The sequence below is a fragment of the Protomyctophum parallelum genome (genome assembly GCF_964188405.1).
Source record: "Protomyctophum parallelum genome assembly, chromosome: 7".
NCBI lineage: Eukaryota > Metazoa > Chordata > Actinopteri > Myctophiformes > Myctophidae > Protomyctophum > Protomyctophum parallelum.
Genome location: NC_139705.1, coordinates 40,987,600 through 41,012,443, shown reverse-complemented (window position 1 = coordinate 41,012,443; position 24,844 = coordinate 40,987,600). Strand labels below are relative to the sequence as shown.

The window sequence follows — 24,844 nt, the reverse complement described above, 5'->3', positions numbered from 1 at the left end:
GCAGGCCATGTAGAAGGAACAACAATGAGGTAAAGAACCAGCGTTTTGTTCACATACTGTAGTGTAGACACCACAGAAGAGATGCAGCCCCAACTACAAATCGCCACGCATCAAGACTTGACAGCTAATAGAAAAGACTGTCAAACCAGTTTGACAAAAGCATCAATTTGATTGGATCAGTTTGACTTTTTTTTAATAGATTTGAATTAAAGTAAGAGAACACATAAAATCTTAACCATTTAAATCCTATATACTTTGTTAAGTATATAGAGCTATTTTCTGGGAATGTTCGACCCATAATAGGGACGACAGAGTTTGTGGTTAAGTTTCTACTCATCGGTACCTTCTCTGCAGCGTGCACAAACGCCCTGCTCTACGAGTACCGTGTTACACCGCCATCTGTGTTCCCAGAAAGGCAAAGGTGAAGTTGCTCTGTGACTAACGCCAGGGCTCCACTGGGCGCGTTGCGTCACGCGTGCGTCACGCGTGCGTGCGTCAAAAAACGAACCGGTTCAATTTTATGGTGACGGAGACGCGACGCAACGCGGGCAGTGGAGCTACCCTCCATTGATTAAAAGGGCACATTCCCGACGCTGACGGAGACGCGACGCAGACGCGCCGCAGACGTGCCCAGTGGAGCCCTGGCGTAAGCGACGCCGTCGTATGACGTATTATAAATTAGGCTTTAAAGGCGAGCTTTTCGTTTATATGCCGTTTGTGTGTGTGCAAATCAAACACAAATGGCAAAAGATAAAAAATAAAAAACGAAAAATAAATCCCACGTGGCAAAAGTCCAGTCTGTCCAAATGACAACTCATGGACAGGTTAAACATCGCTTTCTCGTCAGCCTCGACAACTGTGACGTTAGCAAAAAGGCAACGAGCTAACTATTAAGTATCCAATTACAATAAAGAATGAGACGGAACAATTGCCAACATAAAATTTAACCCGTTGGCCAAGAGCATGGGAATCACTGAAGCTATTTGTAAATTATCGTAAAGATATTTTACACAATCTCTGAATCACAGTTTGATATTTGATACATTTGTCTTTTACTCTAAAAGACAAGACCATCTGTAGTGTTGACTGAAAGTCTGTTCTATCGGCAACAAAAAGCTCCCCTTTGATGCTACTACTAAGAATGCACTTCCAATGTACTTTCTAAGGCTAAAGAACTTAAATTAAATCGGTTTATGCTAACAAATGAAAGTGATTGGGGTCATGCATCGAGATGATGCGCCACAGCGGTAAAGACTACTAAGAGATTCATACTTAAGTTGATTGGAAGTAATTATGTCAGCAGTACAATCCTCAGTGTTAATTAAAGCATTTGTAAATTCGAGACGTACAAATATAACCAAATGGACCTGTACATTTGCACACTCTTTTGAACACTTTTTACAATTTTCTACAACAATGACATGTCCAATAAAGGGACGCCAGCGTGATAAAGTGGTTTAAATTAACACTCAGGATTTCCCAGTGTGAATTGTTAACCGTTTTCTGGGAAGTGACGAGGAATGGAACGTCAGAGATCGCGCAGCAACGAGATCGCTATAGGACAAAAGCAGGGTTATCGAAACGACGACGATGGAATGATACAAAAGTAGCATCTAATCAGCTTATGCCAAAAAGAAGCTACACTTTATTATAAGAGAATAATAATAATAATAATAACGAGAACTTTTCAAGTTTGAAGGATGAACAGGTTTTTTTTTTTTTTCGATGCAGAGGTGGCACTACAGCTCAAACTGACAAAAATATGTAAACTCGTATTTTCTATTCTTCATTGAAAGGAGTTAGTAGGAGGACGGGGGGTGTGCGGGCGAGGGGAGGGGGTTAGTGGGTGGTGATGGTGGTGGGGGATGCCGGGGTCAAGGGCAGTGCGCCGCCCGCGGGGGCCTCTGGGGGAGCCCATTGGAAGCGGCGGAGGAGGAGGAGCGGTCTTGGCGATTGTTGTAGGAGGACGTAGAAGAGGAGGAGGAAGTAGAAGACGGATTCTGGGGACCTCTGGAGTTGCTGTTGGCGTACTGGGAGGAGGCTGGGCCGCCGTCGCCCCCCGGACCACCACCAGCGCTACTGTTGCTGCTCCCGTTGCCGTGGTAGCCGCGGTAATGGGAGCGGTTGGGGTTCCTGTCATGGTAGGAGGAGCCGCCGTTGTAGCGATGGCCGCCGCCACCGGAGTGATAGCCCTGGCCCTGGAAGGTGCGTCGGTTCCCTTGGAAAATCTGAGGAGGTAGGCGTGATTTATCATAGTTATTTATCATCATCGATGACACCCTTTATTTTCAAACTAGAGACACATAAAATAAAATAAAGATGAATAGCAAAAATATATGTACATAAAAGCTCTAGTTTTGTTTCTGAGGGCCCTCCTATGGTCAGCTTTGTGTGTTTGTGTACCAAAATCGAGGTGATTTGATTGGCTGAGCACGGAATGTGATTTATGACAATCTATGCATTTATGGTCACTATGGATGTCACTGCTGTTTCACTGCTGTGAAACATTCCCTCCAGCTGAGGACAGACGAAGAGCCACCGAATCAATTCATTATGACTCTAATCGAATGGACTCTAAACAACAATGTATTTGTCTTCCAGGAAAAGCTATTCAGGCAGAAACGAGGCACTGCCATGGGGGCAAGCTTTGCTCCCAACTACACCCGTCTATACCTTGGACACTGGGAGGATAAACACATCCATGGCCCCTCCAACCCCCACCGGGACAATATCATCTGGTACGGACTATACATTTGACGATTTGATTTCATTCTATAACGGTGATCTACAAGATCTTATACAGTTCCATAACTATCTCAACACTACCAGTGACAGCATAGAACTGTCCATAGAACACAGTCAGACTGAAATCAATTTCCTGGACCTGAAAATCACAAAAACACCTTTGGGGGAGCTACACACAACCATATTCAGAAAGGACACGGATCGTAACACTATTCTACACGGCGACAGCTTTCATCCTTCTCACCTCATTAAAAATATCCCCTTCGGCCAATTTCAGCGTCTCAGACGCATATGTAATCAAGAAAATGACTTCTCCTCCAAAGCCGTTGACATGAAAAACCGATTTATTGAGCGTGGCTACAAACACACCGAGTTGGAAACTCTCCTCACTCCTCAAGGTAAAAGCGATGGACAGAAAGAGCCTCTTGAGTTCCAAACAGAAACGCCCATTCAAAAAGAATGTTTATTTCACATCCACGTTCAGCAAACAGTCGGCTCATATTCACAACATCATTAAGCGCAACTGGAGTCTGCTACACAGCGACCCAGGTATGAAGGAGATCTTCTCTGCACCACCCACCTTTATCAACAAGAGGGCGCCCACGCTACAGAATAAGCTAATGCGCAGTCATTTACCACCTAAATCTAGTTGGCTTCAGAAATTTTCCATGTGGTCATTGTACCCACTGTGACAATATTCCTAAAACAAATGCATTCATTGATGTGTACACTAACCATATATACAAAATCAACCATTTTGCAAATTGTAACACAACCTTCATTGTTTATCGCCTCGAATGTCCCTGTGGTTGTTTCTATATAGGCAGAACCAAAAGCAGATTCAAAGACAGGCTAGGAGAACACAAAACGGCTATTCGCACAAACAACCCAAACTACCTGATGGCTGTCCACTATCACGAAAAAGGGCACGGGAGCCCCTCCTCTCTGAAAGCTACAGCAATAGAAGCTATTCAAAGCGACATCAGAGGTGGTGACAGACTTAACAAACTGCTCCAAAGAGAAACATTTTGGATAGTTACTCTAAAAGCCACAACGTTTCCTGGCCTTAACCCTTTTACTGCTGCCATTTATTGAGAAATTAGGACCTAATTCATGCCAGCATTTTTTTTATTTGAGCTCTTATTTTGAAAAGCCACATTTTGCCTCAACCGGAAGTGAGCTTATCCCTGCCAGCTTTACGTTGCCAAGACAACCTTTGTTTACATGATCGAATCATGCCGGTACATTTTAGCACTCCACAACGTCGGCTCGTGCCGTCAAAGAAACGCTGTTTTGACCAAAAATGCCATCTGGGACAAGGAATAGGAGATACAGGCGATTGAAAGAAACGGATAGAATGGATTCTTATGGCGACGGTGAATTAATATGAACGATCCAGTGCAGTGCTAACAACAGTGCTAGCTAACCGGCTAACGTGAGTAGCATTATGGCTTGATCAATCATAAGCACTATAAAAGAGCAATTGCCGAAGGGCTTCGGCAATGGCAGCAAGCGTTAATATCAAATTAATGCTTCAATTGCCGAAGGGCTTCGGCAATGGCAGGAAGACGGTTAATGATGAAGTTGATTTCCTGCCTTTCCTGATAATATATATATATATATATATATATTTTTTTTTTTTTTTGAGATTTGGGTTACTATCTAAATGTAAATATTTACTTTATATTTTTCCCTTTGTTTTTCCCATTAATTGTCTTTTTCTTTTCACTTGGTGCTGGTCACTTTGGGTGTTATTTTTTGATTTATTGAACATCTTTTGATGTAATCAACATGATATATATATACAACACAATAATGTAACTAAAATGAAATAATTTATATGACAATGAAATAATAACGATGTAATGATATGATTGGATCACACCCACCACCTGGTTGTATTTAAGGGTGACTAATCAGCCAAGCTGGCAGATAGACCCTGACGAAGACCTTTTGGTCGAAACGCGTACGGTCCTGTTATTTATTTGCCTTGCTCATCATCAAATAAACTATTTAAGTCTGCAATTCACATTTTGACAAGCAGTACTACTTGGAGGAAGGATACCTTTTGTCTATATGGTTTTACCTGTATCACCAAAGAGCACCCATCTAAGAGCCACTAACAGATCCCTGCAGCGCTTCCATTCCTCTATTTCTAAATTATGACAATCTATGTCATGACAATAAAAGCGCCCTCACTTCACACAAGTGTGATTCTTACAAAAAACATTTACATTTTGTGGTACTTTTCAGCCTATGTTATGCCCAGAATAGGGATGCCAGCTTTTGATAAGTTTAATAATAAAGGTTTAATAATAATAATAATTATTAATAACTTAATGAGGCGTTAAAACAGAAAATGAACAGAATTCAATTGTAGAAATAAAAACATATGTGCCTTCTACACAGTTTACAAAATGAGGGGATTACTTACAAATGCACAGCATGCGTATAGACCAGGCCACTCTACTAGCACTGCATTAGTGCACATGACTAATGGTTAAAATCTATGGATGACAGCTTACTAGTCGGGGCTGTGCTCCTGGACTTTCACTGTAATAGATGATGAAAACAATAACCTGTTTGGCGGGTGGAGGGCGGTGCTCGCTGGAGGGTTGAGGCTGGGATGGAGGTGCAGGTGCTTCCACCAACGGTGGACTGGTGACGGACGAGGAAGTGGAGCTGCAGCGAGAGCGGGTGGAGTAGCCCGTCCGTGGGTGGTACACTGTATGACATGACAACCACAATTCATACACTGTATGCCATGACATCCACAATTGATTATGAACCAGGGACCACCACCCTGACTGAGAATGAACCTTGGGAACACCACCCTGACTGAGAATGAACCAGGGACCACTACCCTGACTGAGAATTAACCTGGGGACCACCACCCTGATTGAGAATTAACCTAGGGACCATTGTTGTGTTGGGAGGGGTGATACCGTCGTGGTGTTGGGGAAAGAAATGAACCTTCCATATTAAACTCATGTTGCTGTTCATTGTAACTTACTCTATGAGTAAGCAGACACTTGCGGTTGATTATGGGCACATTTCTTTATATTGGTGACTCAACCAGGCAATCCGGTATGGTTTCCCTTGTGATTCTAACTCACTGTTCTGTGGAAGTTCTTGACATCAGACTTCCCAGTAACTGACGACATCGACATAATTTGACACCGCATTTACTGCATTGTTTCTCAACTTGTGGTCAATACAATAAATTCAAATACGAATCTTCACTTTCCTACATTACTAAATGCATGGTCAGGGACCACATGCAACACCTTCACAGACCACCTGTTGAAAACCCATGCACTGTATGATATGAGATCCACAATTCATACACTGTATGACATGACATCCACAATTGATTTGAAAACTTTTGAAAAAGTGTTCAGACTGGTCACCTACATTATATAAACATGCCCAAAATAGGCAAATATTTAAACCAATTTAAGTCTGTCTGCAGGTTTTCTAAATATTGAACCCAATATAAAGTATTAAAGAAGAGCTTGTGACTGAATAATGTGTCGGATCCATTGGAACACACCAACACAGGTTATTTTTTGTGTGTTTTTTCTCCTCTCTTGTTTTGGACATACAAGGTTTCCACTCAACAGCAATGATATACTATTAACTCTCAGGCCAGACAATCCAGAAAACATACACAGCTTCTTCCTACAAATTATGATCAATTCATATTTAATCAAGGAGACGGAGCTACTGTACCTGATCCAAACCCTATAATGTTGGACTTCAGCGGTTCAATCTCAAACGTGAATCTCAGGGCTTTCCCAAGGTCCTCGTCATATTTACGTTCACTCACAAAGTGCTGAAAAATAAAGACATGATCAGTGACAAGTTGGGTGAAACGCTGTGCAATACAGATTGTGCATTACATTCAGAGGTGATACAAGGAGAGAGTAGCCCAGTATGGGGTGAGGCGCTTTCAGACTGTGGGGGAAAATGGGGAGAGAGTCCTTACCGCAAGGGGGGAGTTTATTCCCCATTATGGGCATAACACTTTTCTCCTCCGATAGTCAAAATTTAACGTTTATTATTCATATTTGGATGATTGTTATTACTACATTGACTTATTCTATGCTTGTATTATTCAATTTAGGTGGTTTTCACTGTCTGGAACTTTGATCTCGCCAGTCTCGCAAAAACTGATCTTGTGAACAGGTTGCTCACACCTGATTTAAATAGCACTATAGCATTGCAGTACCAACAGTCATCAGCAGAGGGAGCCAATTTCCACTTCAGATGTGTGCATTTTACATAGCACATACATTGTGTTTATCAAAAACAAAGCTAATTTCCCCCTTTCAGTGACACAGCGAAAGACAGAAATTAAGGAATGAGAAGACATTAGATATTGTTTATAGCAAAGGGAACAGGCCGATCAGGGAGCATCTGAACTTAGTTTGTAATCTTTAAATATCATGAACAGAATAATTGATCTTATCGAGTTTCATCATGTATGTTTTTGTGTACAAGTGTAACCATATATTTGTTTGAATACTTTAACATGATATGACATATTACATCCAATAACCCTAGTGTCCCTATTCTGGGGTGAACATTCTGTGTTCTAAACTATGCTAAACGCTCAGCCAAGATATTTGGTGTTAAGGGAAATGGTAAATACAAGCGGATCTAGTATAGATCTGGTATACATCCAAATACATACTGTAGGTAAACATTTCACTGTGTACACACGTACAGTACAAAGTACTACAATAACATTTACAGTACACCAGTGGCCGGATGTTACCTTATAATAAAAAGCAGCATGGAGGACCTTAGCCAACTACACTGATCCTCTGGCCTAAACAGACTGCTATGTGACTTAATTGGTAACAATCTCATTTTACTTTTATGTACAAATTAATCCGGGTCCACTTGGTTCCTACTGTCTGTCATTCATTATGCTGGGAACCCCCTCAAGGACCCAACTTTGAGAACTAGATTATAATAAGATCTGTCCCCGGAACCTGGGCCGGCTGTGCCCTACCAGGTAGGGCAATATATTGATGAATTATATCAGTATTGCGATATGAAACTAGATATCGTCTGGGATATGGCGTAAGTGTTGTCATCACTTAAGTCTTGTTTTAGACAAATTGTCTAAAAGCTCAAAATGTGTTATTTCTAATCGATGACAAAATTATAGTGTCAATTTTAATAGATTGTCCATATATCACATTCCTGCAACCGAGTGAGCAACTGGGGCGCCCCACTGATCTGCGTATGCATTTACCTTGATGTCAGCGCGCAGTTCACTCAACTGGTCCTCTGACATGGAGGCCGACTGGTCCGTCAATCGGCGCAGTTCCTCTGCCTTCTTATGACGACCATCCAAAATGGCCACTGAAATAAAGTTGAAAAAGATAGTGACTCACACAATGCGGTCAATCAATAATTTACTGGGAACAATAGTGCGGGAGTCACTATATTTTTGTTATGTTACAGTCGATGCTGGCTTTGGACTCCAGGTAATTGATGCATGCGTGTTGTTTACCCGTGAACTACTGAAATGCAATCGCGAAATGTGACCTTTTACAGACTCAGACTGTGAGAGTATGTGGTTCAGATCTCCAGAACCCTGCAGAAGGCTACAGAGTTTTGGTATCTTGGCACCGTAAAGTAGTCTTTGGGTGTGACACAACAGTGATCAGGAATGCAGGCTATCTTTTCAAAATCACTTAAATTCTGGTTATTTAGCCACACGCACATACGCAGGCACACACACACACACACTACTGTAGTGTATAGACTATTAGGAATTCAGAATTCTACAGCTTGTTGAAACTCAGCTTCTTTAATGTTCCATATTTCACCGGGTGGAATTCCTAATGGATTATCTAGCAAACCATCAAATTATGTCTAGTAATAAACTATCCGAAATAATTAGCCTAAACACAAAGTTCCACTGCAGCAATTACACATACTATGGGCGCATTCGGCTATGCGCACCGGGAATGTGGTCAGTTTGTTGAGTGTGGTGGGCGGTGACGTCACAGAGTGCGTTCAGTGTGCCTTATTTACGAACGACCAGTTACAACACACCATTCACACTGAGCAACCCTACCCTGAGGGTAGGGTTGCTCAGTGCGTGCACTCGGCACACCCGGTGCGCAGCGCACTGGATTTTCGAACGACAACGCACTGAGTGCACTGAATAAACGAACGATAAGAGAGCACACCAGTGCGTTCAGGGCGCATTTCCGAACGCGCCCTATATCTCAACTCTGAAACAAAAATATTAGCATTTACCCATCAACATGAAGGCATAGGGCTAATCGGCATGTGGTTTAAATGTGCAATGCTAGTTTATGCTATTCAGTGAATGGAGTCAATGGACTGCATCTTTCTAATCTTGCCGACCCTTCATTATCCCTTTACAACGTACTTCACATTCACCTATTTATACACACATTCACATATTGACAGTAGAGGAAGCAGGGCACCAACCTGCTCATCGGAAGCAATTGGGGGTTCTTGCTGAAGGACACTTTGACACAGCCAGGAGGAGTCGAGGATCGAACTTGGAACCTTTGGATTCCAAGACGGCCCGTCTACCTCCTGAGCCACTGCCTTCCCACCTTTGCACAAGTGGTTTATGATAACGTCATAAAATATGACAACATAGATTGAAAGTTTAGTTTAAAAAAAAAAAACTTGAATAGAAAGCTTAAAAAAGCGATCTAATAACAGCATGGCCTTCATCGGTACTGTGATGTCAGGATTTTATGACCTCTAGATTATTACACAGTAAAAGTATTGGTCCATGAGATTTGTGCATTCTTCAGAGTTAAAGTCATACTGTGTTCTTTGCACTGTGTGCTTTTGAAGTGATTTTTGGCAACACCTGCTAGCTACGACATGGTCATTATAGCATCTGTTCACAGCTTGTGTTTTCTGCACATCCCATGAAGTCTAGGAGTCTAGGGGCAGAAACTGGTATAAAAAGTTACACAGTATGGTTTTAAATTAACTGAGGACTGTACGTTGTAGGATAATCGGTCTGACAGAAATATATCAGCCTGAGCCATTACTTGGTATTGGCAGTTATGCAGCCAACTGGACATTGACAAACATTTTTGAAATCTCGCAACAGACTGCATTGAGTTTGGCAATTTTAGATATATATTTTTTTAAATAGGAGCTTAAGTGTTTAAATCAAAATGTAGTAAGATTTTGTACAAAATATCAATCAAATCCTCTCTGAAATCTAGGTCCATGACTCTCCAAATTCAGGATCGGCATTGGACCCAAACATTTGGCTATCTATTAATTCTGAACATTATTTGACCACAGGAGGACAAACGGATAAAACACACGTCGGCTTTTCTGATTGTGTGGGAAACAGCCACTCTGACACAGATCTACAACGACAACACCAAGCAGGGAAACAGCCACACTGACACAGATCTACAACAGAGGAAGAGATTAGTGGGAAGAAGCAGCTAGGTAAATTTGGAGGAATGTCGGGTTTTGTAATGTCAAAGCAAGTAGTGGAGCACCCCCACCCCCCCCCCCAACCACCAGTCCCTGAACACACCTGACACAAAGGCAGCATTGAGGTTCCCCCGACACCTGACACTATTCACCCAGAACGCACAACAACCCTACACTGCAGAGGACACAAGAACCCACAATGGCCTACTTCTGGAAATATGCACTCTTGCTCTGTCATGTTACACACACACACACACACACACACACACACACAGCTATACTCATGTGGACATCAACATTTTAGGACAGCAATTTTAGGAATGCCATGTTTACCTTTTTTGTCGTTGTCACACGCTGAAAATTGTCGCTCTACAAGCTCATCACAAGTTGTGAGTTTGTAGATCAGCTATTGTCGGCATGAATTGGCAAAACATCAACCCTAATGTAATATTTTTTAACTATTAAAGAGTTTATAAGGACCAGGAAAATTGTCTGGTCCTTGTCTATTTTTCAATACACACACACACACACTCTCTCTCTCTCTCTCTAGGTATAGAAAGGCCCTGAGGGGCACCGCTTACATATTTGCAGATGGCTTGTTTTAGCTGTTTGACAACCTCTTACAGTAACTGTGCTCAGATTCAGCAAACAGCAACTCTGATTGTAATAGTTTCTAACATTTCCTCAACGTGTCGGGTGTTGGGGCCCACAGGCATGGTGTGGCGTGTACGTGCATGTATATAATATACGTCAGTCACACAGCATTTGAGTTGAGAGCAAATACAAAGAGCGATGTACTCACTGGCGTCCGCTTTGACTTTGTCCATTTCTCCCATCAGGTTTACTTCTCTGTCCATTAAACTGGGGAGAGAGAGAAAAAAAATACTTTTTACTTTCCAAGGATAAGAAATTTTTTGCACTTGCAGTCAGACTGGATCCCAGATATTAACCATTTAAACCCTGGCTTCACTGTTCTGCGGCAAACATTGTCAAAATTAGCAGATCTACAAGCTTGTAGAACAGCTATTTTTGTTCAAAGAGACTTTGTGTAGAGGGGGAAAAGGAGCAGAGCCCTGGGGGATACTGGTCAAATTCATGGTATAAGTGAATTTGTAAAAGTGGTTTCACTTAATGAGCAGGTTATACGTGATACACTTTCATTCCACGCAGTAAAACTCTAACCATAGGGCGGGTTCTACTGTTTCATAAGACGTGCAACACTCTAGCATAATGTTGTCATGTTGAGCAAAGGTAAGCAAAATGCACTTTGATTCACTGATGGACATTGGAACCTTTAAAACCACTTTTCCGAGACTGCTTAGGTAAACTAAAAACACTACAGTACAAACACTATGGAACACGGAGGAGATAATATGAGAGGAACAACCCAGGTCATGTCAGCCCCAGAGTCTGATAGCCTGTCAATCACCAGCAACAGATTAGTCTGAGTCCCTGCTGACCCATACAATTGGTCATGTGGGAGGGTGCAGGCCACCGTTTCCACTCATGGGGTCCGGGGACCACCAGTGGTCCAAATGGACCCTTATGGGTCTGTAACTCCAAGTGTGCTATAGAACCGAACCTGGCTGTTAGGTGATCGACAGATTATGGGGTGATCGACAGATTGTCGGGGGATTGCCGGACTTGTAGGTGATTGACAGACTACGGGTTCTTGACACACTATAAGGTGATAGACAGACAATTAGGGGATTGTCAGATTATGAAGAGATTGATTGACTAACAGATGATTGACAAATATGACAATAGACAATTATGCGATTAACTGAATTTGACACACGACGAGGTAATTAATGACACACTGAGCGTTTGGAAAAGGAACAATGTACCAGTTCTGCAGTTCCGCAAACGTCTGCTTCATCCTCTTGATGGAGGTGTCCATCTCATCTTTAACCACTATCCTGTAGCGAGTTAATGAGACGGCACATCTCTGCAGGTCCTTCACAGAGCGGTCGATGTTGGACGCTGAGGAGGCAAAGAACCCACAAACTTCATGACTAAACACTGACAGTTCCGAGTTAACCACACAAAATACTGCACATCTCCCCAATTCTGGGCATGTCATATTAAGTGAATATTTCGATGAAGATGTGGCTTGCAGTGTGTTGTAGAGTGAAAAAAGGAGCGGACATAATATAGTAGTACAGAGCCCAGAGATATATTTTATAGCAAATAAAACAGGTCTTAGAGAGAGCTCTCCAACGCTATGGACTAGAGGAGGACAGGCATCTCACCCATCTTCTTATTTCCAGATGTTGTGTGTTGGCTGCTGTCAGTAGTGAGCAAAGAGGAGGAGGAGGAGTTGGAGCCTGCTCTGTGTCTGTTCTTGCCACCTCCTCTGGAACCCTGGTGATTTCTCCCTCCTTGGGGAGTGGTGGAGGTCGGGGGGCGATGCTGCTGCTGGGACTTTCTGCCTCTGCAGCTGCAAGGAAGACCCACGACAATAGAACATTTAGCATGCAAACTGTGCGTTCATCTAAGGTATCAGGATCAGCTGTTGTACGAGTATAAATTAAGCCATTAATATGACCGTTTGCGACACCATTGTGTGAACATTGAATTAAGCTTCACCCCCATTAAAGGCATTATTCTTTAAGAAAAAAAAAGCCTTTGCACAGAGAAAGGTCAAAATCAGAGGAAGCTAAATCAGATTAAGAGACGTTTTGTTTGCCCAATTTTTGGATTTATACGAATACAGGCATGTTTCAAGAGAATCTCATATATGATGAATTGCATTTTTTTGCAATTCAATTCATATATAGTACGCTTCAGTGACATAACCTAATTGTAGGAGCTATTAATGTATGTTTTGTTGTTGGCATGTTATTATACTATAGACACTTGCTGGCGGGCATTACATACACACAGCATAGGTTGTCTACACAGGGAGCACAGGTGCACCAATTAGTGTGGGGCTGGGCACAGGCAGAGGGGAGCACACACTGTTCTTACCAGATGCCAAACAAAGATGGACAGAAACTGAGAATCAAGAAGAAACCAAAGAGAGAAAAACAACAAAGGTTTTCTGGAACAGTACGTTACTTTTTGTAACCTCTTATCTCTATATTCTAACTTTGTGTTGTTTTGTTGTAATTTAACGCCCTACTTGATCCTACTAACTACAATGTCACACAAAAGCATCAAAAGCAGCAGATCCACAAGCTTCTTTTGAGCTTGTCAATATGCTACTTTTTTTAGTTTTTGTGGCTTTCGCCTTTATTTAAAAAACAATTATGGAGGGACAGACAGTAGGCTGACAGGAAATGGGGAGAGAGATGGGGGGGGGGGGGGGAGAGACATGCAGTAAAGGCCGTCGGGATCGTGAGTTGAACCCGCGGCACACTGCCAGACTGGATTACCAGCCAAGGTGCCTGGACCATTGAGCCATGGCCCAGGCCGTCAATCTGCTACTTATACTATTTTTTTATTTGAATCCTGAACAGTTTAACATATGAGGTTTCTCCCCGACAGACGTTTTGCTGTATAGGATAAAAGCACAGTGCTTTAATAAATTAACAACAGCGGGAATATCGATTGGACATCGTTGTTTGCATCTGTGTAGGATCACTCACTTTACGGTGGCAAGCAAGGGAAAGGGATGGGATATTGAATTTAGTTGCCGTTACACTAATTATCCAAAATAATTGGGATATTAATATAATTATCCAAAATAATTGGGATATTAATATTGAACAAAGACAAAATGTCATGCTCAAGCAGAAAGACGCTCAGATCCCCAGCGGGGAGGTATCATCACCTGTAGTTTCGGAAGTGGCGGGTTCAAAGTCCAGCTCGGCCGCATCCAGAGAGACAGAGTCCAACTGTTCGCTCAGAGAGTCCAGTGACTCTCCGTCCAACACCGACTCTCCGTTTGCGTGGAAACCGTTCACCTCCTCCTCCTCCTTCTCCTCTTCGGGCTGGGCCTCCTCTGGCGGGGGGGTGGGGGTGGGGTCCGCCTGGAGCTTGGGCTTCTTCTTCTTCTTAGGCTGAAATGGTCAACAAATAAACTCAAACATCTTTGATTAAACACTTTGGTTTTTTTGGGGGGGCGGGGATTGGCATCTATACCACTGGTTCTCTATTCTGATCTGTCTGTCCATCTCCTACATCCTAACTCCTACAGGAAGTTGATCGCCCATTTTTTGCTACGCGTGTCAAAAATCTTATGCTTGCTCGAAGGACATACTGCACTGTAGGAAGCATCACCGAGGACGTAGGATGCAGGAAACCCAAGAGCTTGCTACCAAGGACTGTCTAAAGAGGACGGGACGCAAAGACCGTAAGGGCGCCGCCATGTTGCTCACATGGTGCTCCATGGAAGGAAAGAAACGCAGTTGAGACCAAGGAAGCTGAACGAGGAAGTGTTGGCTGCATATAGCCCATTGCGCATGTTTCTTTCCTTCCATGGAGCACCATGTGAGCAACATGGCGGCGCCCTTACGGTCTTCGCGTCCCGTCCTCTTTAGTCAGTCCTTGCTTGCTACCAGGAAGTCTTTACAAGCTGTACAGCATGCGTGATGATGACCCGGCCCACTACAAGGGAGGGGGCACATGACCTGTGTTGTTGTCATCAGACATGGCACTTCAGAGGAATATACTCAAGACGAATACGATGATGGGACCTTATGGGGATATAACTAAGAGTGTACAATTGGAACCAATTGCACCCATAAGCATCCATTTGGTTGTTCCATTTGTGTATGATTTTTTTCTTTTTTGTACGTTAAAGTATGTTAATAAAATATAACTTATACAATAGGGTGGCTGTATTTGGTTTCGCTGCTCCCCTATTGAGACATTCAGATCCTGTGTCTTAGCTTGGATATGAACTTTAACTATCCCGTTTCTGGTTTGACACGATTCAATTTCTCCTCAGTCTAATTTGCAGACAGGCTCTATTACAGTGTATATTGGGACCACAGAGATTTACAACAAAAGGTTATCAAATGGGGGTCTGTGGGCTAATGTACACTACATCAAAATGGGGGTCCTTGAAATTAAAAAGGTTGAGAATCACTGATCTATACCAACTGTTGGTTCAACAGTGTTGCCAAAACATAGGTTCAGCCATCCAATGAAGACAGCACGGAGCACAGGTGACTTTAAACATGAAAAGAATGTCAAACAGTAGAACAATGTGGGTGAGATTCAACCACAGATCATAAATAAAGAAGTAGTTGGACGTTGCATTACCTTCTTTTTACCGGTAACATTCCATTCCTTCAGGATCTCAACTGCACTGCCTGGAGAAGAAAGGAAAACAAAGACGAACTCACTCAAAGACAGATTACATATTTGTAGTGTGTATCCAGGTTCTTGTACTTTTATTGCACATGACATAAACGCTTTGGAAGCCCTCTCTCACTATCCAATTAGCCATGAGGTGTAGTTTACTGTAACTATGTAAATAAAGGGACAAACATAGTTGTGACGGAGGCAGGCATCATTCTTGTTCTAAAATTAACCCACCGGCACTGAACCAACACTTCATTGTATTGTATCCGACCAGTGACGCAAGCCACAGCAACTATGAACGAAGGCATGCGTCTCGGAGAGCTGCAGTAATAACAGACTGCATGGTGACAACGCAGGTCTGATTGCACTGCTGCTCCTTAAGAGAATACTGCTAAATGTGTTTCTGGAAGAAGTCCAATGAGGTAGATCGCACCAATGCAAGAGAATGTCAAATCGTGTTTAAAGTAAACCACAATGAACCACTCAACTCAAAACCTATGCTTCGTTGACCCCCCCTACTCACCTATTATGAAAGGCCTAGAATAAGGACGCCAACGTTGAAGTGGTTAAACGTTGTTCCATTGGGGTTATGACCCAACCGTTGTTACCCCTGTGTAGTTACCTAGCAGTTGTTACCTTAGGGTAGTTACCTTGCTAATTCTATTATGTAACACTTTTAAGTAACACCATTATATATTTAATATTTCAAAAGGCAGTTAAAATATTATTTTGCGGGTCCCCAGATCAAATGATTATTTGGGGGGGAAGGGGGGGGGGGGGGGGGGGGGGGGGGTCATGGCCTGAAAAGGTTGAGAACCACTGTTGTATGCAACATTTGGGCAAGGATTCAGCCTGATAACCCCATTGACTTCCATTGTAGGCACTGATTGGTTTAGCGGTTTGCGAGATTAGCGACTGATAGACAGAGATACATCTCACGGAGCCGCAACATAAGAGGATGCGAGGTGATTTACCTACATATCTTTGCTGCGTTTTTATTATGATTTTAAAATATATATATGAAAAGGTACTAGTGACAATAGCATTGAGACGTGTTGTGAGCTTGTAGATCTGCTATTTTCACTACTTCACTTGTGTATGATGTCGTGGGTCATTAATTTACAAAAAGAAAACATTAAAAGTTGTAAGAAATATGGAGATGCAAGGTTTCTGCCATACAGCAACGATATACAGTTAAAACATGAGATACTGCTTCCACAGCTAGCACGACAATCTTTGGTTTGTTCTGTGTAGGCCAAGCAGTCAAACCTTCAGGTCAGGTTGTGTCATCCATACCTTCTAAGAAAGCTTGGACAGCTTTGTCAACGCTGTTCTCAAAATGCTGCAACACCAGGACGATCTCATTGTTGCTTTTGTTGGGAACGACGGCCCTGACAGCGCTGATCTGTAACAAACAAATAAACAAATCAAAAGTAAGAGGAACAGGTTCAGCATCAATATCACTGCTACAGAATTATCTCAAATTACACTCGATGAGTATCGAGTACTCAATGAGTATTGAGTACTAAATGAGTATTGAACATGATACCATATCTGACATGTGGGACAATTTATGAGCGCTACCGAGATCCCAGAGGTAGATTTATGACAAACTGGAATTAGCCAACGTTACGTTTAATTTATACTCTGAAGGTGCCGCTCGCCAACATGAACACATCTGTCCTTTTTGGCAAGCGACACCACCGTACTGCACTGTAAAATCCTCAGCATTCATTTAACTCCAGAGATAGTATAGGACCTGGCTAAAACATGCATGCACTTCATTTAGCAGAGAATATCTCAACTGTTCTTGGCCAATATGAGTGTGAGAAATACCTGAAAATGACCACGCCAACGCCCTTATTTAAATTACAGGTAATTTAAACATGGCTCTATCTTAATCTAAACCATTGGAGCTGCAGATGTTCTGATGTGCTCAAAATGTTAGAGATTCTTAGGCTTTTTGTTTCTCAAATCTGATTTTAGGAACCGACCGTCCACACTGTTATTTGCAAGGGATCAGATCGGATTTGTGTATTCAGACATTGTTAAATTATGTGCGCTAGATGTTGTGTTAACGTAAAGACATGTAATGCTCAATTTACACTGTTGTATGACAGCTTGGCACACCGAAAATAGCCGATCTACAAACACAGCTTGTAGAAGGGTTACTTTTCTATTTAATTTCAAACCACCTAGGAATGTGCTTCAAATGTGCTCCTTGTGTTTCCATGTTTCCATGTTGTTTTGCTGTTCAGCTGAAGTTGATGAAAAGCTCTGATCAAATGTCCTCCGCCCCGACCTCAAACCTTTTGTGAACAAATACTGTAGTCATGTAGACAAATAGGCTCTACTCTAAATTAAGACTATTTACTGTGTATGTCAATGTTTAGAAATACAATAAATTCTTACCTTCTCCTTCATTCTTTCAAACGTCCCCCCCTGGGACATGACCATTTTTGAGTGAGTGTCGAACACCACCCCAGCAGTGTCTAGGGAAAAGGGACAGAAAGCCATGCTTTATTTTCTGTTTGGCTTCTGTTGGATTTGCAAACCACTGTGGTGCCATTTGCTAAACAAAAGAGCTGTGTCAGCCATTATTCCAAGATATGTTCTGGGCTGGCGGGTTCCTGGATAGAATCGATTTCTAATGGCTAAACCTGCTATCACAAATGTTTTACATAAGGTGACCCCATACACTAAAAAAGCAGAACATGCATATGAATTGTTTAGTATGATATCACTTCCAGTTCCAACCAAACTTTATTAGTCAAGACCAAGACGCAATTAACCTAAAAGTGGCCTTTGCACAGCCACAGCCCCTTGCAATATTTGCTAAAACATTATGTTGAGTTCAGGAAAGAGAGTACCCGGTAATGATGCAGTGTAAGTGGGGGGCTGAGATTGGGGCAGAGTATGGGCTGAGATTAAGAAACATGGAAATAAGTAATTTGTTTACAGGTGGCCTCTGGGTGGTAGGGCTGGGATGACCCACTTACGTCCCGATTCGAAACGATATCTAGGGTGCCGATTCCATTTATATTGCAATTTTTTATTATATTGCGATTCGATATTAAAATGTATAGCTGATCTACAACTACAAGCTCACAACATTTTTTCGAAGTGTAGGGCTTAAGTGGCTAATAAAAACGCCTTTATCATAGGCCTCATCTCTATCACATTTGAATGGGTAATAATGACCAATAGTGTAACGTTAATAATATATAACAACTCTGCCATTATAGGCTTTATGCATCAGAAAAATGAAATTATAAGTACATTCAAACTCGTGTCAATGAGATTAGAAGCCGCCGAGTTACAGCCACAATAGAACAAGTGGCATGCATGACCAAAACAGATCATTGCAGGACAATCAATAATGAAGAAAAAGGAAAACCTACTGTAACTGAAATTAAAGAGTAGAGAAGAGGTTAACTAATAGTAAACATGGAGTTATTGTAAATGTGGTTCATCTAGAATGATGCATGAATGTATTACGATTACACATTACTCCACAATCTTTTGGGCCAGGACATTAGCTCATCCGCCTGCGAAGCCACGTTTACACACACGTACGCATGTGAAATGACTTAAGGATATGAACTACTTGGGAATTAGGTCTCTTCTTGCCTGCTGGCCTGTCAGCAAATATTTGATACTTAGTGGCTAAAAATACACTGTAGTACTAGTGAGTCGTGACTGTACAAAAATCAAACATAGTACATTTTAATAATCCTGATGCAGAAAATACATACCATTGTGGCTGTTTTTCTTGGCCATGTTGGGAAAACTCTTACTCCACACTACGTTAACCAATAAATGGTTTGTTGTATAGATTCTCAAGTCAAGAATGATAAATAGCCCTTCAGGTATTCTGTTTACTCAGATAAAGAGGCAGGATGGTTGGAGTTGGTCGTCTTCTCTTCGACTGGAGGCCAAGCGTGGCCGACAGCTGGCAAGAGAAGGTTGGGAGATCAGGTCTCCTCTCCAGGCTACGATTCAACTTCTCTTCTCAGTTCTACACAAAGTTGATCCAATTCTGGGGGAAGAGTGCAAGAGCAGACACAAATGTAGCCTATGAAGTAGCGATCACAATATTTCACCTCTGGATAAATGTTATACCAAAGTTTAAATTTTTACTATATTGATAATTAATAAAAGAAAATAGCAAATAAAATGAGAGATTATACAAGGGTCTTAGGTTTTATATTAATGTAGGTATAACGGTTCTAATCTATAATAAGCATAAGCAATTTAAGCAAGTATTTTACAGTAGTCATTTTTTATTTTTTAAGGGAAGCTCCGCACACTCAGATCTGCGCACAATGTATATATTTAGCAATGAATACATTGATTGTGCGCAGATCTGAGTGTGCGGAGCTTCCCTTTATTTTTTCTCATGTTCCCTTTGTGGCTCCAGCACCTCTTAAGTTTTTTCAGCGGATGAGCGGTGGTTCTTTTTCCATTTTTATTTCAAAACGTTAAAATGATAAAGATGCACATCCACAAACATCCATTTTCTTTGGCATAAAACAGAATGAAAAACATACTTCAATAAATTAAGTCTTCCTGGCGCACCATTGTGGAAAGTCTGCACTCAATATTGCCTTTTATCACACAACACATTTCAAAGTAAGTTGGCCTCCATTAGTACATTGTAACATCTTTGATTGATGGCCGGGTCTGATATGGTTGTGGGCATTGATGATGTGGTCTAACGGTGTAATGGGCATTTATGACAGGGTCTAATTGGTAGGCACTGAAGTTCCACTGAGCTCACATGGTGAATCAACCAGGACATTTTATGACTGGGAAATTCCTCACTGGGCTCAACAGGATTTGACATCCTAGAAACACTTTAAAATGCCATTAGTAAGTTCTTGAGTACTAAATTGATTAATTTAGTACTACTTCACCACATTTGACATTCATAATAAAGAATTTGAAATAATTTACAGTTAGAAAGTATGAATTAAGCTTATAGTTGGAGTGCTATATAGGCCAATTCCCTACTAAATATGATCAAGTCACTCGGTTAGGGTTATAGCCCTATATATTTATATAGCGCCTTTATCCAAGGTGCTTTACATACATAGTGCATTACATTCACCCATTTCCTACACAGATGGCGGAGGAAGCCATGCAAGGCACCAACCTGCACATCGGGAGCAATTAGGGGTTCAGCGTCTTGTTCAAGGACACCTACCCGGGATCAAACTGGTGGCTCTACCGGCCACTCTACCCCTGAGACACTGATGCGCCCACACAGGTAGAGATCCTCACACTTTTTACCACATTGGGTGGTCTGGTCTGGTCTAGAAGTTTTAAGATTAATGCAAAACAGAAAGTGCCAGAACCATGACACTGCATCTATAAGATTACATCTTACATATTTCTATGCCATCAAACCTGCAAAACGATATCTAGGAAAGGGGGCAGTGGAGTGGTGAAGACTGAGAGAATTTGAACGGTTGCAATCTAATCATTTGTTACACTAGTTAGTTACAACAGGCTGTAACCTGTAAGTTACATCCCATTGTCCCAATTTAGCCTACATATATGAATTTGAGCGATTTGGAGATCGACAGAACAACCTTGCTGTTGTCATACCAATATGAAGGAAAGGGCTGCCTTCTTTGATCATAATAGCAGCACAAATTCACATGATACAACACGACAATCTTCCACCGAATCCACCCTACAAATTCTGTTTGTGTGCTCAGCTTTTACTGCCAACAGCTGCTTTGTCCAAATCAGATTTAATTACGGCCCTTCTCGTCCCCTCAGCGCTTGCCTTCAAGGCTACTGTTAAGCAAACCAGGTTTCTCTTTCTAAACCAGGAGCTTGGGAAAAGGAAACGTAAACTTTGTAAATCCACACCCCCGTCATTATGTGTTCACATGCCACAGTCCTGTATTACGTGCCACCAACCACACCACACCTTTGTAGACGTCAAGCGCACATAAAGCACAGTCAACAAGTGACACTGGACGGGGTAATCATGCAATGACTCGGACACATTATTATGTTTATCAAGAGGGATGGTGCTCAAATCTTCAAGAACACTTAGTGCACTTGATGTTGACTTGATAACACAAACTGCTACCATACAAGGACATTTGAAGACAGCAAATTAAACAGATGTAAAATGTCTAGTTGACAGAAATGGGAGAGGAGTTCCACTGTCCTGAATGACATAACTAGTCTGAAAACCTATGGTACGTCACTTGACTAAATATAGCATACACATACTTCTTTGAAGGCTTATCATTACTTTAGAATAGATGTCTATCGTTATGACGTATAGGTTCAAGTGGTTATTAATACTAGACTATTTACAATAATTCTAAATGCAGATACAAGGAATGCAGATAATTTATTCACCAACATTCAGGAAATTCACATTTCTTTCTAGAAGATTGATTGCTTTAATACTTTAACAGTTTGCTAATAGTAGCCTACAGTGGTACGATTATACAATGGGCTTCTTTTTCATTGTGATCCTGTGCATTCAATGAATTGAGAATGTGTTGTGTTAATGTTTAATATTATCATCATGATTGTTGTTGATGTTATCATTATTGTCATCCTATTAGAGTCTGACCGAGTTGCAGCATCCTGCTATGCATTTCACATTTTGCTCTCCATTTTCCATGACACAAAAAAAAATCTAAAATCAAACCAAAGTAATGATGTTGCTGGATCCTTCACGCCACCAGGCTTAGCTAATGTAATGTATTGTATTACAGTATTTTACGGGGAACTAGGTCCAATGTTGTGTTTCATTAAACTAAGGCAAAGCCCAAGTAAGATGATCATGTACGATGTACTACATAGTACATAAGATACAAAACCAGTTGCCACCTAACGCCACAACTTAAAGTTAAGATGCATTACGATCGATTCTGATAGGGATTGATGATATTAATTAGTATAAGACCAATTTCACCAGTGAAATAAACATGAATGGAAAATTAGGGAGAATACAAGTTAAGTGTGCCCTGGTGGGTCGAACTTGGGATACAGTCCATCAACAGATTTTAAGATCTCTGTCGCATAACTTCAGATCTATTCTAAACATTTAAATGTGAATGCAATTAAATGCATTAAAGAGATGTGATGGCCTCCATACAGTTTTGAGACTGTTCCAGGACCTGCAAGACACCCTGGTAAAAGGGAACCAAGGGCTTCGTCTTTCATTCCCATAGGCAGCCCATTCGCATAATTTTGGCTGCAGCTCTTGAGGCTGGGGGTTTTGCTGCTTGCTAAACGTTTTCTCACTAAAATGACTGACAATGACCACCATTTTGTAGGATTTAGACTTGTACACATGATTTTCAAAACAACAACCACGGCAGCAACTATGTTATTTCACCACGCACAAGACATTTTTCCGAAAATCTACTCTGCGCAGCATCAGCTACTAGCATAGCAGCAAACTGGCTAAACGCTTCTTATTATTCAATGTAACGCTAGCAACGCGGCTAACTAACGTTACGAGCTAACTTTGGCTTTGTGAGCTACCAAGCAATAAAATGCGTTTGCCTTGGATATTTCTGATGCTCCGTGCTAAAGCAAAGCAGTGTTTTACCTGTGAGCCAGAGCTGCAGCAGCGTCTTCTCTCTCAGGCTGTGATGTTCTGACGTTAAAACGTCTCTGCAATATTTTCCTCAGCAGACACATCACGGGTTGCCAGGTCTGACAGCAAAACCCCCGCTTTTTAATGGTTCTAGAATACTTCTCTGCTGCAGGCAGGAGTTGTATTAATTGTTTTTCATGATTATAAATTATAATTTTGTTTTGAATACGCCTTTTTGTGATTTATTGCTATCACCTCGTTTCTCACTCGTATTTTGGGGGTGTTTTGACAGTTATGAAGGTGAAATGAAGGAGAGAGATCAAATGGAATGCCACCTGAATCCATGTGTGTACCCACTACCCTGTACCCGGGCCGGCAGAAAATGCACAATGCTTTTTATAGCTCTGTTTACACCTTTATTGTATTCCTATTTATATTCAATATTTATTTGTACATACATTGTTGCATCTTGATTGTTTTGTTCCACGTTTGCTTTGGCAATGTAAACATATGTTGTCTCATGCCAATGAAGCTCCTTTGAATTGAAATTTAATTTAATCAGAGAAAGAGAGATCAGAGAGAAAGTGAGTGAGTGAGTGAGTGAGTGAGTGAGTGAGTGAGTGTGTGTGTGTGTGTGTGTGTGTGTGTGTGTGTGTGTGTGTGTGTGTGTGTGTGTGTGTGTGTGTGTGTGTGTGTGTGTGTGTGTGTGTGTGTGTGTGTGTGTGTGTGTGTGTGTGTGTGTGTGTGTGAAAAACTGACCTTTTCGATGGAGAATCAGATTATTTTCTTTATGTATGGCGACAATGACAGTTTACCGTATGTCATTGAAGAAATAAAGTCGTTTTGGTTGATTAACCCGATCAACTTGTGTAGAATTGGTTGATATAATTTCAATGTAGTGTAGGCTAGCAATATTATGTAATTATTATATTTTATACACATACATGGCAATCATTGATGGCAACTTAAGTAAGTTGTATGGAGAAGATTTTAAAATTGTTTGCACACAAAAAAAGGAAATCAAAACACCGGTGAGAAATGTGAACCTGGCAACCCAAATCCACGTCGTCATTTCCGAGGTCCAACTCAAGGAATCAATGTAGGTGCGCATGTTTTGCTGCCCGCGGCAGCCCGGCGGCGATGTACACACTACTATGGTACATGATGGTACACTACACACAACTGCTCATCATTTGTCATCGACTTTATGAATGTAACGTTTCTAAACTCGCATGATTATTCTGCATATTCGTCATCATGTTGCCATGACAGTTGACACAATGTTTGCGTGAAGATAAACGAAGCTTTTCAATAAACACTGAACTGTGTGCCCCGAATCTACTGTACATGATGGAGGGTGGAAAATCAATTTAGGGCTGAAGAACGACGTCACCAACTGGCTACAATATACATACCAAGGTTAAGTCAATGACGTCACAATTAACCAGGAAGTGTCAGTAGCCTCTTGTAGTTTCAGCCAGGCTTTAGTTTGCCTCTTGCCTGGTTGAAACTACCTTAGGCCTATAACTCTGGAAACTACCACCTGATACATTTCAGAAATTTCATCTCCAAAAAATATATCTTATTTTTTTGAAAGTTTTGAAAAATGCAGTGGTCAATCTGGCCATAGCAAAATGAACAGAGAGCGATGACACCTGGGAAAAGGAAACAGATTGTCCCCAGTTTGGTTCACCCCCGTCCCATGTACTGAGCAAGACGGATAAGGGCTCATATAGTTAGTATGGGTTCAATGCAGAGGACAATTTTGGCATAGCCTATACCTGGGTCCTGGTAGGAGGG

At 41.6% G+C, this 24,844-nt stretch overlaps 1 protein-coding gene across 1 annotated transcript; it reads right to left on the bottom strand.

Moving 5' to 3' along the window:
• Positions 1–592: 592 nt before the first annotated feature.
• spats2 (spermatogenesis associated serine rich 2) lies at positions 593–23,156 on the bottom strand. Its single transcript, XM_083768968.1, is given in 14 exon segments — positions 593–2,228; positions 5,325–5,470; positions 6,478–6,580; positions 8,012–8,121; positions 11,015–11,073; positions 12,060–12,195; positions 12,465–12,603; positions 12,606–12,652; positions 13,988–14,216; positions 15,424–15,473; positions 16,762–16,870; positions 17,878–17,957; positions 19,221–19,504; positions 23,057–23,156. Coding segments are annotated over 13 exon segments (1,587 nt in total). The 5' UTR covers positions 19,246–19,504; positions 23,057–23,156; the 3' UTR covers positions 593–1,874.
• Between the last annotated feature and the right edge of the window lie 1,688 nt (positions 23,157–24,844).